Raw genomic sequence first — 12242 nt, 5'->3', positions numbered from 1 at the left:
GAGAGGGGATACAGAGAGGAGAGGCCCCACCTCAGGCCTTGAGGATTTACAGTAACTCCCAGGAGGAGCCTGGAGTAGCCCCCATGACCTCCCCCTTCTGGACCCAAACATTAATCCTTATGTGGATGACTCCTGTCTATCAAACAGGGCAGTGCATGATTCAGCACCCAGACCACCTGTGTCCAAACCCCAGCTGTGCTGCTTACTAGCCGTGTGACTGTAGGTAATCCATTTAACCCCTCTGTGCCTCAGTTTCTCTGCATGTAAAATGGGAATAAGAATAACAGTACCTCTGTGATAGGGCTGTTGATATATCTTAGAGCACTTAAGAGCAGCACCTGGGCTTCACCACCTGTAAATGGGAATAACAACAGTATCTCTTTCCTGGATACTGTGGCCAGGATTAAATGAGTTAACATAGGCAAAGCATCCGGAACAGTGGCTGGCACATGGGGGCGGGGGGGGGGGGGTACTGGATCCACGTTCACTCCTGTGATGATACATGATTATACATTAAAGAGCTATCGACAGTTGAACCTTTTAGTTACTTTGTGTTTATATCTTCACAATTGAACTGTTCTTGAAAGTCAGAAGAGCGTTTCCTCAAAGAGGCTCTCGCACTAAGACTTTCCAATGACTCAGACCAAAGACGGCTCCTCTCCCTTATCACAATCAGGGCGGGCCTCTCTGGCCGGAGGCCTCAGTTCCCTCCCTCCTGGGCTCAGCTCATTCCAGCTCACAGGGCTTACACCCTCTGCTTCACGGGTGTCTCCCAGCAGCCCCAGGAGAAGGTGAGTCAGGTAACAGTGTCCCCACCTGATGGACACAGACACTGGAGGTCCAGCAGCTCCCCAAAGGTCAGGGGGCACGCGCTGCGGGACAGGGGCTCAAGCCCAAACACCTGAGCCCCACGCACAGGGCAGCAGGGGGCCGAGGACCAGGCTCTGGAGTCCCAGGTCCACCACTTTCCTTGGGCGGGTCACTTACTTCTCTAACCTTCATTTCCTCATCTGTAAAATGGGGAAAATAACAGTACCTACTTCTGAGATTTGTTGTGAGGACTGAATGAGCGACAGCTTGTAACGCACTTGGAACAACACCTGGCGCATCGGGGCTCCATATTTCAGCAGAATGAGACCTCCTAGTTTGCCTGGCACAGCCCTGGTTTATGCCTGATACCCCAGCAAGCCTTCCACTTAGAGTCCTCGATCGCTCTCAAAAACATCCTGGTTTGGAAGAAAATTATACGGCTACCCTAAAATAATTGGCTGTTGCTGTTTATATTATTATTACTAGTATTATTTTCCACCATACCACACTGAGACTAAAGGAAGCCAATACGCTAGCTTGAAATAGTTCAGTAATTCAGTGCCACCCTTAGGTGGGAGTGGCCGCTGTCCTGGGGACCCTGAACTCTGATCCTCTTCCGGATAAGCTCTCATCACAGGGAGAGGAGACCATGAGGCCATGGGGACAGGCCCACCTAGAGCCTGTGCCCCCTCGTCTAGATCACACTCTGGGTACTGAGGGCCCTGGGCTTCCCCGCCCAGATGGCCCTAAGCCTACTTCCAGGACCTGGGCCGGTCTCTTCTTCAAATGCATCCCCTGAGAATAGACCCCACCACTGGTATGCCCAGCCCCAGGCCTGAGGGGTGGCCCAGGGGCACTCTCTGGGGGGAGGAGGGGTGTGGACAGAGCTTGCATGTGCAGGCTGAGATGTCCACATGCGCAGGGCAGGCCAGAGGCAGAGGAGGGGAAGGAGGGGCCTCCTCTCCCTGAACTGGCATGCTCCAGGGCAGGGTCCAGGGAGTCAGAATTCTACATTCAAAGCTGGCCTTCCAGGTTGTTATGAAAGTGTGCTTGTCAAGGTAGGAGACTAGAACATATTTTATTTCACATTTTGTTAGCTTGATTTATAACTTGCAAATATTTAGACATATGGTACGTGAGCCTCCATCTGTACTCTCGCTCGGCCCCACGAATCCCTGCCACCTTCTGCCCACTCTCAGCACCAAATGTTTACTGAGCCCCTCCTCTGTGCGGAGCCGGGGGGCACGCCAGGGAGCGAAGGGCACCATCCCAGCACCCAAACATGACCATCTACATAGGAGCAAACCTCACGCTCCTAAAATAGTACAAAGCATGGGGTCCGGAGGGAGGGCGCAGGCCTGGTCTCTATGGCTCTGTCCCCAACCCCTAGTGAGGTGGGACAGCTCCCTGCCCCCCTCTTGGCCTTAGTTTCCCCATTTAGACAAGAGGTCTCCAGCTGTGAGTAGCTGTGGGATACAAGCTGAGGCAGGGTGAGGAGTGACACAGAATCAGATCAGGCACTTGGAGAGGGCGTGACCTGGGGATGGGCAAATAACTCTTACCAGTTATTAGGGTGTGGAATGGAGCACTCTGCATCAGCGAGGCACAGGCTGCAGCCCATTCCGCTTCGTTCATTCATTCCACAAACCTTGCAGCCACGCACCGTGTGCCAGGCGCTGGGCTAGGGGCTGAATCTGCCTGATATGGGAGGATAGATAAAACAAGAAAACCAAAACCCAAAGCAAGACTTAGTGAGCATGCTAAAAAGAGAGCTTCCCTAGGCTTTTCCATCCTCACAACCCCCTGGGCTTACGTCCATTTCTCGGATGAGGAAACGGAGACCCAGAGAGGTAGGGGCTTTGGTTAAGACCCTGCTGCTTAGGGCGCGCCCAGATCTTGTGGCTAGCCAGAAGTAAGGTTTCGGATTCCCACAGTCTCCGGCCACTGTCCCAAGATGCCCAAAGCTGGGGAGGCCCCGTCCAGCTCCCGGAAGGCTGCAGGGAGGTGAGCGCCGGGGAGGGGTTGGGCCGGAGGACGCGCCGGCCGGGAGGCAGGGAGGGGCCTGGCGGGGGTCGGCCGGGAGTCACCGAACTCCCGGGTGCGCAGTCGGGGTGCGCAGCCCCGGGCTCCCGGAGCGCAAGCGGCTGGCTGCGCGCGAGTGGCAGCCGCGCTCGGATCGGTCCGCCACGGACGGGCCGGGGTCGGGCTCCGAGGCGCCGGCGGGGGGCGAGGCGGGGCGGCGAGGGCGGCGCTGCAGTGCCCGCAGCGGCGGGCTGGGGGAGCTGTGCCCGTCTGTCCCCAAGGCCCGGGCGGGGACCAGGCAGCTGGGTCGCCGCGCCTCTAGCCCGGCCGGACTACACGGCGCGCAGCCAGGCGTGCCTGGAGCGGGCTCGGGCCCCAAGTCCTCCCGGGCGCCGGACCCGAGAGGCCCCCGGAGAAGCCCAGTCCCGCGGGCCAAGGCGGCCGCTGCCGCCGCCGCTCCGGCCCGCCCCCGGGGGGTGTCCCGGGCCGCTGGGCCCGCCCAGGTAACCCCATCCTCGGCCCGCCCCCGGCCCGCCCCCCCGGCCGCCCGCCCGCCCGCCTCCGCCGCCGCCGCCGCATCCCGGCTCTGGGGCGGCGCTGACAGTCTGGTCCGCGCCGGGCAGCGGGCGCAGCAGCGGGCAGGGCTGCCGGCAGGCACGGAGGCAGAGCCCCGCCGCGCGCGCCCCGGCCCGCGCCCGGCGCCGCGCCCCAGCCCGCCCGCGGGGCGCCCACCTGCCGCCCCGACGGGAGGCCCCCCGCGGCCGCAGCCGCTGCCCGGGGCCGGGCGCCCGCGGCGGCACCATGAGTCCCCGCTCGTGCCTCCGTTCTCTGCGCCTCCTCGTCTTCGCCGTCTTCTCGGCCGCCGCAAGCAACTGGCTGTAAGTCGGGTCGGGACCCGGCTGGGCCGGGCGGGGGCCGGGCGGGGCGGGGCGGGGCAGGCCCCGGGGGCAGCGGCCGGTGCCAGGCGGCGCGGGGCAGCGAGCGCGGGGGCGCCCGGCAGGTGTCTCGGCCGCGGGACGCGAGGCTCGCTCGCTCTCTCCGCTGCCGCCTCCACTGCCCCGGCCTCCCTCTGGATACCCCTCCTTCCCGGGTCCGGCTCCCAGCCCAGAGGCTGCAGGGGTGGCGGCGGCGTCCGCACCCATAGGCGGCCTGGGGCGCCCGAGAGCGCAAGGGGTGCGAGCGCGGGGCGGCGGCCAGGATGAGGCGCCGGGCGCGGGGCGCAGCCCAGGCGGGGCTGACAGGTCGCCGAGGAAGCCCATGACGGGGAAGGACCCTGGGTCGTAAGAGCAGGTTAATCCCGAGAAGCCCGGGCGCGAGCTCCCCGCGCCGAGCTGCGCCGCGCTGCGGGCTGGGTTGGAGGCGTGCAGGGACCTGTTTCTGCTTGCGGGGCGGGAGCCGGGGATAGAGGAGGGAAGGGACCGGGACGCCGGGCCTCCGAGAGCCCGCGGCTGGCGCTGGCCGGCCTTGGTTCTCCCTGGGACAGGAAGAAACTCCATCCAGCCCTTAAAGAGGACAACAGCCCCCCACCTCCCTGTGTCCCGCCTAAGGAGGGAGGGGTGGTGACCGCTCTGACCTGTCTGTCTGTCTCTCTTTGACTGGGCCTGGCTCAGGGGACTCCCTGCAGAGGGACAGAAGGTTCGCTGGGGGGATTCTAAGGGTGAGTGGGTGAACAGGGAAGCAAGGGGACCCAGACTCCTTCCTCAAACCCCTGACCATTCCCTTGGCCCCAGGCTTAACCCTGGCCCCAATTCCTTCTGCCGGGAGCTCAGCCCCCATCTGCTGTGGGCAGCCAGTGGGGAGCCAAGCTCCAATATTGATCTGAAAAGCACGGGGTGGGAAGGTGGGTAGCCAGCAGTGTAGCTGGGGTTTCCATGGAGACAGCGGGAGAGGAAAAAATTCTCTCTACATCAAGACGGAAGAACAAATATCTCCCATGAAATTGCCCCGAGTGTCCAATAGCTGTTGCTATGAGGTCATTGCGGCCGGCCAGGGCCCTGCAGGCTGGAAGGAGTGTGTTCGTTGGGGTCAGAGCCACCCAGGGCTTGGGGGACGGAGGTGATGTGGAATTCTCCCAGCTGTTCCGAGAGCGATCTGACTCCAAGGCAGCCTGAAGTGGCTGTGGAGCTTTTGTTTTTCTTGGAGACTTAATTTGATTAACACTTCAGGGGCAGTGGCAAAGTGTACAGAAACCAGGGCACCACCACCTCCTCCCACCACCCCCTGCAGGCCATCCCCCTGAGTGGGGCCTGGGGGGCAGAGCCGAGGAGGGCAGAGCTGCTTTGGACTTGGGGGAGTCTTGGGTCCCTGGAGCTGACTCTTGAAAGCATGGGTTCAGAGCCTGGGTTTCCAAAGTGAGCGGGAGCATCGGGGAGAGCAAGAGATGGGTCTGATGCACCCGGCGCAGAGGGCTATGGAAAGGCAGAGAAAGAAGTGGCAGTTCAGGGGTCTGATCCAGGCCTTCAGGCCAGAGGGCGACATCTGCAGTGGAAAGTCCTTCAAGAGCATCTAGTGTTTGGCTCATTTTACACATGAGGAAACTGAGGCCCCAGATGCTCTAACTCCCAGGCAGTGACCTACCCCCTTCCCTGAAGCCATCCCAAAGTTGAGCCAGTGTGGCCCAGGTGGTGTCACCACCCACCTTGAGCCACATCCAAGCCCGAAATCCCAGCCAGGGAGGCAGCCCCAGCTTTGGGTCACGCACACTGTGGGGAATTCCAACAGCTCAGTTCTCTAGCTTGCACCGTGGGGGGTGGGGTGAGGAGGGGCAGGCTACACGGAGAAGAGAGGTTGGCAGACCTGTTCTCTGCAGTAGGGATGGTTCAGGTTGCCACGAAGCAGGTCTCCAGGTGACCCAGATCACTCCTGCTCCACCCTGGGCTTCATGCCAAGGGTCTCTCCGCTCAGCCCAGGGCAGGAGGAACAAGGGGCTTCCCAGGACCCCACCAACCCAGAGAGGCTGTGATGGAGAAGAGATCTCTGGGCACATTCCAGGACTAGGTCATTTGCCTTGTATTGACCAACCTCCAACCCAGGGCCGGGGACTGAGCCAGCTCTGGGGGAAATAGGTGTCACAGCCTGGCCTCCAAGGAACCTGGGGTCTAGGTAGAAAGACAAGAGAAAAGCAAACCCACGATGGGTGGGACAGCGTACAAGCTACTGCTGTCAGAGGAAAGAGTTAAGTGTGAGCTGGAGCAGTCACAGAGGGGGGCTTGGCCTGGAGGTTGTAGAATCATGACAATAATAATAATTATAGTAGCTCCCACTGTACTATCCAAATCCTGACAACATCTGAATCCCATTTCACAGATGAGAAGATCAGGGATCATGGAGGTAATGGCCCAAAGTCACCTAGCCAGTAAGTGGCAGAGGCATCTGAACCAAAAGCTGCCTCTGGACGGAAAAGCTTCAGGCAGGCAGATGTCCACCCAAGCACAGTGGCTGGCACTGTCTTTTCACGTGTGAGCCACACCAGAGGTCTGGCCCCGAGAGGATGGCTGGCAGTGCTCTCAGAGGAGCAAGGCCTGGGTGTCCAGTCCCCTTCTAGTACCTGGAGTCAGGCTTCAGTCCAGGGTCGGTTGGCTGGCCGGTTGCAAGAGCCAGTGCTGTCTGTTGTCTCAGAAGGGCGGGTGGCCTGGTGGGGAGGCCAGGTGTCGTGCTGCGTGCAGCTGTTGGGCAGGACAGAGCCTGGAGCTGGGAGGGCTCCACAGCCTGAGGCCTGGGCAAGCCCAGAGAAGCTGGAAGCTGTTGATTAGACTTCTGTCTGGCACCCAGAGCGAGTTGACAGCTTGTGGCAGCTCCCACCACTGAGGGAGGGATGGATGGATGAAAACAGTCTGTCGGTGGAAGGCCTAGACTCTGCCCCAGACCTGGGCTCAGAAATGTCTCTGAATGTCCCCCCACCGGGCACTGGGGCTGTGCTGGGAATCGGGAGACCAGGGTTTCAGTCCCAGCTCTGCCCCACGTGCTGGGTGGCCTTGGGTGGGCTTATTCCACCCTCTGGGCCACAGTCCTCAGCAGATGGCTCTGAACCCCAAATGGAAGCACTGGGAAGCGCTAGTGAACAGATAAGCTAAGGTTTCATTATTGTGGATTTCCGGAAGAAAGGCAGCAGCACACTGAGCTGGGCCCCAGCAGAGGCCCGCTAGGCGAGAGCCCATGCTGCACTCAAAGACAGCCCAGCCAAGTGGCTAAGAACTGGGTCTCTGGGACAGATAGCCCACAGTTCCATCCCAGGTCTGCCACTGGACAGCTGAGTGACCTTGGACAGGTTACTTAGCCTCTCTGAGCCTCAGGCTCCTCATCTGTAAAATGGTACCCACCCTTGGGGGGTTGTGAGGGAAGAGTGAGCCCATGCATGTGGCATGCTGAGTGTCAGGCACGCTGATGGAAATGGTGACCATGGCTGCTGCTGGAAGCTGAGAGCTGCTGTCAGTGAGATGGGGGAGTCGTGTCCATGTTTACCGGGAGGATGGAGAGAACGGGCCTTGGGCTGCTGAAGCCCTGTTTGCCCCAAACCGTCCCGTCTGGATCCTGTGATTTTACACAGGTCACACAGGTAGGATCCGAGGCTGCTGCCTCCCTGCTCTTCAACCAGGGCCCCCACAAGAGCCTCACAGAGCCAACGAGGCCCAGCCCGGCTCAGGGGCAAATCCTGCTGGCCAGAGGAGTTGTTGCTGGGAGCGCCTGTCCGTGCCTCGGGGGAGGCACGCACTGCTCCTCCTGGATCTGACTCCCCGCAGGTGTGTGTCTCCAGGCCAAGCTCCCGTGTCCTGCTCGCTCAGCAGGGGTGTGCGACTCCCTTGGCCATGGGCAGAGTGGGGCCTGGCAGTCTGGGCACAACTCGTTGGGCCAGGTGTGGGCAGAGCCAGCCCAGATGCACAGTGCCAGCCCCACAGGTAAAGGAAGTGTCCCCCTAGTCCCCATCTGAAAAGGATTCCCTCTGTCCCTTCTAAATGGTAACAACCAATCCCCTCAGAGCTCCTCCCACAGCTCTGAGCCCTGAATCACAACCACTAACACACTCGCCACCCACCGCCCGAAGTTTACACCGCACTTCTCACACCACACCATTGAGATTTGGGGCCTGTGGTGGGCACTGCAGAACATTTAGCAGCATCCCTGGTCTCTACCCACTAGATACCAGTAGTACTCCCCAAGGTGAAAACCAAAAATGTCCCCAGACATTGCCAAATGCCCCCTGGGGGGCAAAATCACCCCTGGTTTACAAAGCACTTGAACACCCATGACCATATTAGAACCACATAACTTCTCCCCTCCCGCTTTCAGAGGAGCAAATCCGTCTTCTTTTCAGCCCTGCTTCGGAGGCCCAGAGGTGCAGTGACTTCCCCTAGGACATTCTGCAAATCAGAAGCAGGATTTGAACTTGACTTGCTCCCACATGTCCAGATCTCATGGTTTTTATCCCCTGGCTATAGAACTGTCTAGTATTATATATAACTATAATCCAGCAGTGTGGCTTCTCACTTCTTCTACAGGTTATAAACATCGAGAGGCCGAGGCTGTGGCATAAACACCTCTCAACCTCCTCATAGTGCCTGGCACATGTCCGACGTGTAGTAGGGCCGCTCTCGATATTTGATGGATGAGGAAGGAAGGGCTTGTTCGTTCCAGAGGGTTTTAAGTTGCTGTCAAATGGTGCCCTGTCTTCAAAGACCTTGAGTCAGAGGGAGGCTCTGCTCCACTGCCCTGAGTCTCAGGTGATGTTAAGATGTGCCAAAGCAGTGTCAGGAAGTGTGGCTGTCACCCAGCAGATCTGCTGCGCTGCCCCTCGGCTCCCGGCGAGGGCAGACCCCGCAAAGCCAGGCTGAGCGCCTTCTCCCCCTCGCCCTCCACTGCAGGGCCCCAGGACCAGGCTCTGCCCGAGGGGTTTGCTCAGGCAGCAGTCACGACCTAGCTGTCTGTTATGGTTTGACTTTCTTCCCCAACCCTGGATTAGCAATTGAGCAACTCAGCAAGCATCTGACAAGACAGTGCTCCCCAAACCTGTTGAAACTTGCCCAACTTGGGCCCTGTGGGTGCATTTGGAAAGCTGAGCATTTGCACCAAGGCTTCTCCGCTTGTTCCTCCCTCTGGGAAGAAGGGCTTGGCCTGAGCCAGCTGGGCACAGAGTTAGGCAGGGAGCCACTGACAGGGGTGACGGCTACCCTCCATTGGCCCCTCCAGTCACCCCCACTCCAAAGGAGCTTGCAAGAGCTGCCGCTGGTTTGCTCGGCAAACTCAGCTGGAAGGTGAAGCTGCGACCCCATGGTTGCTGTCCAGATTTCCACAGGAGTTGCCAGGTTTTATCTCTGAGTCCTGAACTGCGTCTTCTGTGAGTCGGCCAAACTCGGGAGAAGGCTCGCTCCCTGCCGTGACCCCACCAGCTCCTCCTTTCCCCATCCAAACCCCTCTCCACCTCCCCCATCTCCTGGCAAACTTGAAACCAAACTATGTTTTAAAACTATGTTTTAAAAGCCAAGTCAGAACCCCAGCAGTGGAGGGGACCTGGTCCGAGGGAGGGAGAGGGGGAGGGAGGCAGTGGAAGGCGGGAGGCCTGTGTCCCGGAAGGGAAGGAACCTCCCAACAGCTCACAGGGAACTTCGCAGAGGCCCATCAGAAGCAGGAATTGCTGATGAGACCAGAGGGACCTTTTCCCTGCTGTGACTCTGAATGGTCCTTTTAGACTCTGTTCCCACTCTGTTAGCACTAAGTCCGATCATGGCAGGACTGGGTCCCAGGAACTCTTCCCCGAGGGCCAGAGACAGCAGGGCACTCCTCTTGAGTCAGGGATGCCCGGCTGTCCTGGCACCCAGGCATCGAGGACCGAATCACAGGCATCAGAGTTGGAGGGGCTCTCAGAGACGCTCAGCTCGACCGCCTCCCGGGACACTGAGCTCCGGGCAGAGGAGGGCCTGGTGAGCCCCATTCAGTCAGGTCACATGCTTGCCTGTCAAGACCTACTCCATCAGGCACTGGGCTGCACACTTGGGTTACCCAGCATATTAGTGATAGAGCTGGAACTCCACCCCAGGTCTCCTGACTGTCCTCTCGGAACTTGCCCTGCTGCAGATGAAAGCAGACCTGCAGCCCCCCACCCCTAGCCAGTCATTCTCTGCTGGAGGTGATGAGCAGCTGGAGCAAGGAAGGAACCAAGGTTTTCCCATCTGCCCTGCTGGTGTGGGGGTGCAGGTTTGGCCATAGGCTCTCTCAGGATTGAGCCTTTAGATGGGATCCACCAAGGCCAAGGAACTCGCTGGAAACCTAGAGCCGCCAGAGCAGGAGCCTCACTCAGGAAGCCAGCGCTGGCCCTGGACAGCTCAGCTGGGTTCACCCGTCGCTCCCCGCTCCCCACCCCTGGGCTCCCCCAGCCAAGCTAGGAAGGACAGTGCAACGGTTCAGTGGCTACCAGAGCAAGGAAGGCGCTCTGAGGACAAAGGTTGGGTGGGTCTTTGCAAGGGAGAAGCTCTCTTCTGGCAAATTAGAGGGCGAGGCAAGGTCAGGAAGTGCCCTAAATCTGACACCCACTCCCCCTACAACCACGCCTGCCCCCCCGGGAGAGAAGGAAAATTCCTACCTTCCTCCCAGGCTCAGGTCTGAGTGGCTAATTCCTGGCTCTGAGTCAGCCACCAGCTCCCCTGGAAACAAATACTGTGAGATGGGAAATGGGGGGGCTCCCAAACAGGAAGTAGGGGTCACAGAACCCTCAGGAATGAAATGTGGGGAGCTGGGGCACCAGGGCACTGGATGTAATGGAAACTGAGAAGCCAAAAGACAGAAGATGGGGGTGCTGAGGCTTCTGAGGATGGGGAGTAAAGGGAGGTAGGGATCGCAGGAGACAGGAGGAGGGGGATAGTGCCCCAAGGTACATAAGTGGGGTCTTGGGCCCCAAAGGAGGCCCTCATTTCCCCCCAACTGAGAAAATGCACTTGGGGCAAAGTGCACTTGAGCCGGGCATTGAGAAGTCTAGTGTTATGCTAAAGCCAGGACGGGTGTGGAGAGGAGGCAGCACCCACTGCCCCACAACCGCTGCAAATGTCTCCAAGGCCCGCCCTGGCTCCCTGGCTGGTCCTTCAGGGCTGTCAGGCCAGTGGCAGCAACTCCTTCCATGGCTGCAGAAGCTGCAGGGACCACAGGCCTGGACACTGTCCAGGCAGCCACAGCACCACTGAGACATCTCCCTCCCCAGCACCTCTCACTTCTGAAAAAAACCCAGACACCTTCGCTGCAGTTCAGAAAAGACCTGGGGCTCTAGAAAGACACATCAGTGCAAGAATGAAGCCAGCTTCCCCAAATCATTTTCTATTGATGCCAAACCATCATGTCCTCGGAGGGAAACAGAGTGCCTTCTGAAGAGTGAGCCGCCTTGGGAGACGCGGGCCGGGGGAAAGCAGGGGGGAAACAGACCCCGTCCAGGACTGTGTTCTCGTGGACCATCTGGGAGCCTGATCAGCCAGCCCAGGCCGAGGAGCCAGAGTGAGCTGTTTTCAAATCCGGACCACCCCTGATGGGCTGCACGGCCTTGAACACGTGCCTCTCTGAGCCTCAGTTTCCTCATCTGTAAAATGGAGGGGATGATACCTGCCTGGCCAACCATGCATGGTTGCAATGAGCACGTATTAAAGCATGTAGCTATTGTTTGAAGAGCATGAGTGACGGGGGACGTAAGGTCCCTCTCTTCCAGTCATCTAGTCCCACAAACAGATCCCAAGTCCCCTGGGCACACCTGAACTTGTCCTGGACCCCACCGTCCCTGCTCCCCTCCCCCTAGGGTCCCCAGCTCCTGATCCAACAGCACCATCCCCCCTCCATCCCATCTCCCATACTCCCGGGGCTTGAAGGGTCCCTCTGATGGGCCAGAATCACTGATGGGCCAGAAACGCATGCTCTAACTCTGCTTACTCCGTCTGGAGATTCGTCAAAAATCTGCAGTTGGGATCGAGGTGGAGGTGACCCACTGTTCCTGATGGGAGTGTGTCCACCCCTCAGTGTGCTCAGCTGAAAAAAGGGTTGGGAACTCAGGTCTAAGAGAGCTGATTGAGCCAAGCAAAAGAAGCTAAAGCAGCAGAACCGCTGGGGTCCAGCAGAGGGTCCAAGCTCAAGGGCATGAAGAGTCTTTGAGACGGCAGTGACGATGATTACTATGATGGTAAACATCTTAATAATGACGGTAATATAATAATGTTGCCAACAGGGGAAGATGCCTACCATATGACCATTTAATTCATTTAAGCCTCCTGAAGTAGAAACTATTATCCTCCCCATTCTATAGATGAAGATACTGAGGCTCAGGCATGCTCACTTACTTGCCTCGAGGAACACAGAGATGGGATTCTGACTCAGTCTGTCCGTCTCCCTTGCACAGTGCACCACACTGCCTGCCGTGCTGAGGGATGAGAGTCTCCGGGACAGGG

At 59.0% G+C, this 12242-nt stretch overlaps 1 protein-coding gene across 1 annotated transcript in view; it reads left to right on the top strand.

Annotated features, from left to right (window-relative positions):
• Positions 1–3440: 3440 nt before the first annotated feature.
• WNT4 (Wnt family member 4) overlaps positions 3441–12242 on the top strand; it is a 28697-nt gene continuing 19895 nt past the window's right edge. The window contains exon 1 of the mRNA XM_058553171.1: positions 3441–3710. Within this exon, the coding sequence (XP_058409154.1) occupies positions 3634–3710 (77 nt within the window). The 5' untranslated portion in view covers positions 3441–3633. The remainder of the gene's footprint in view (positions 3711–12242) is intronic.

This window comes from Diceros bicornis, chromosome 13, assembly GCF_020826845.1.
Source record: "Diceros bicornis minor isolate mBicDic1 chromosome 13, mDicBic1.mat.cur, whole genome shotgun sequence".
NCBI classification, from domain to species: domain Eukaryota; kingdom Metazoa; phylum Chordata; class Mammalia; order Perissodactyla; family Rhinocerotidae; genus Diceros; species Diceros bicornis.
This window is presented reverse-complemented; position numbering and strand designations above follow the sequence as displayed.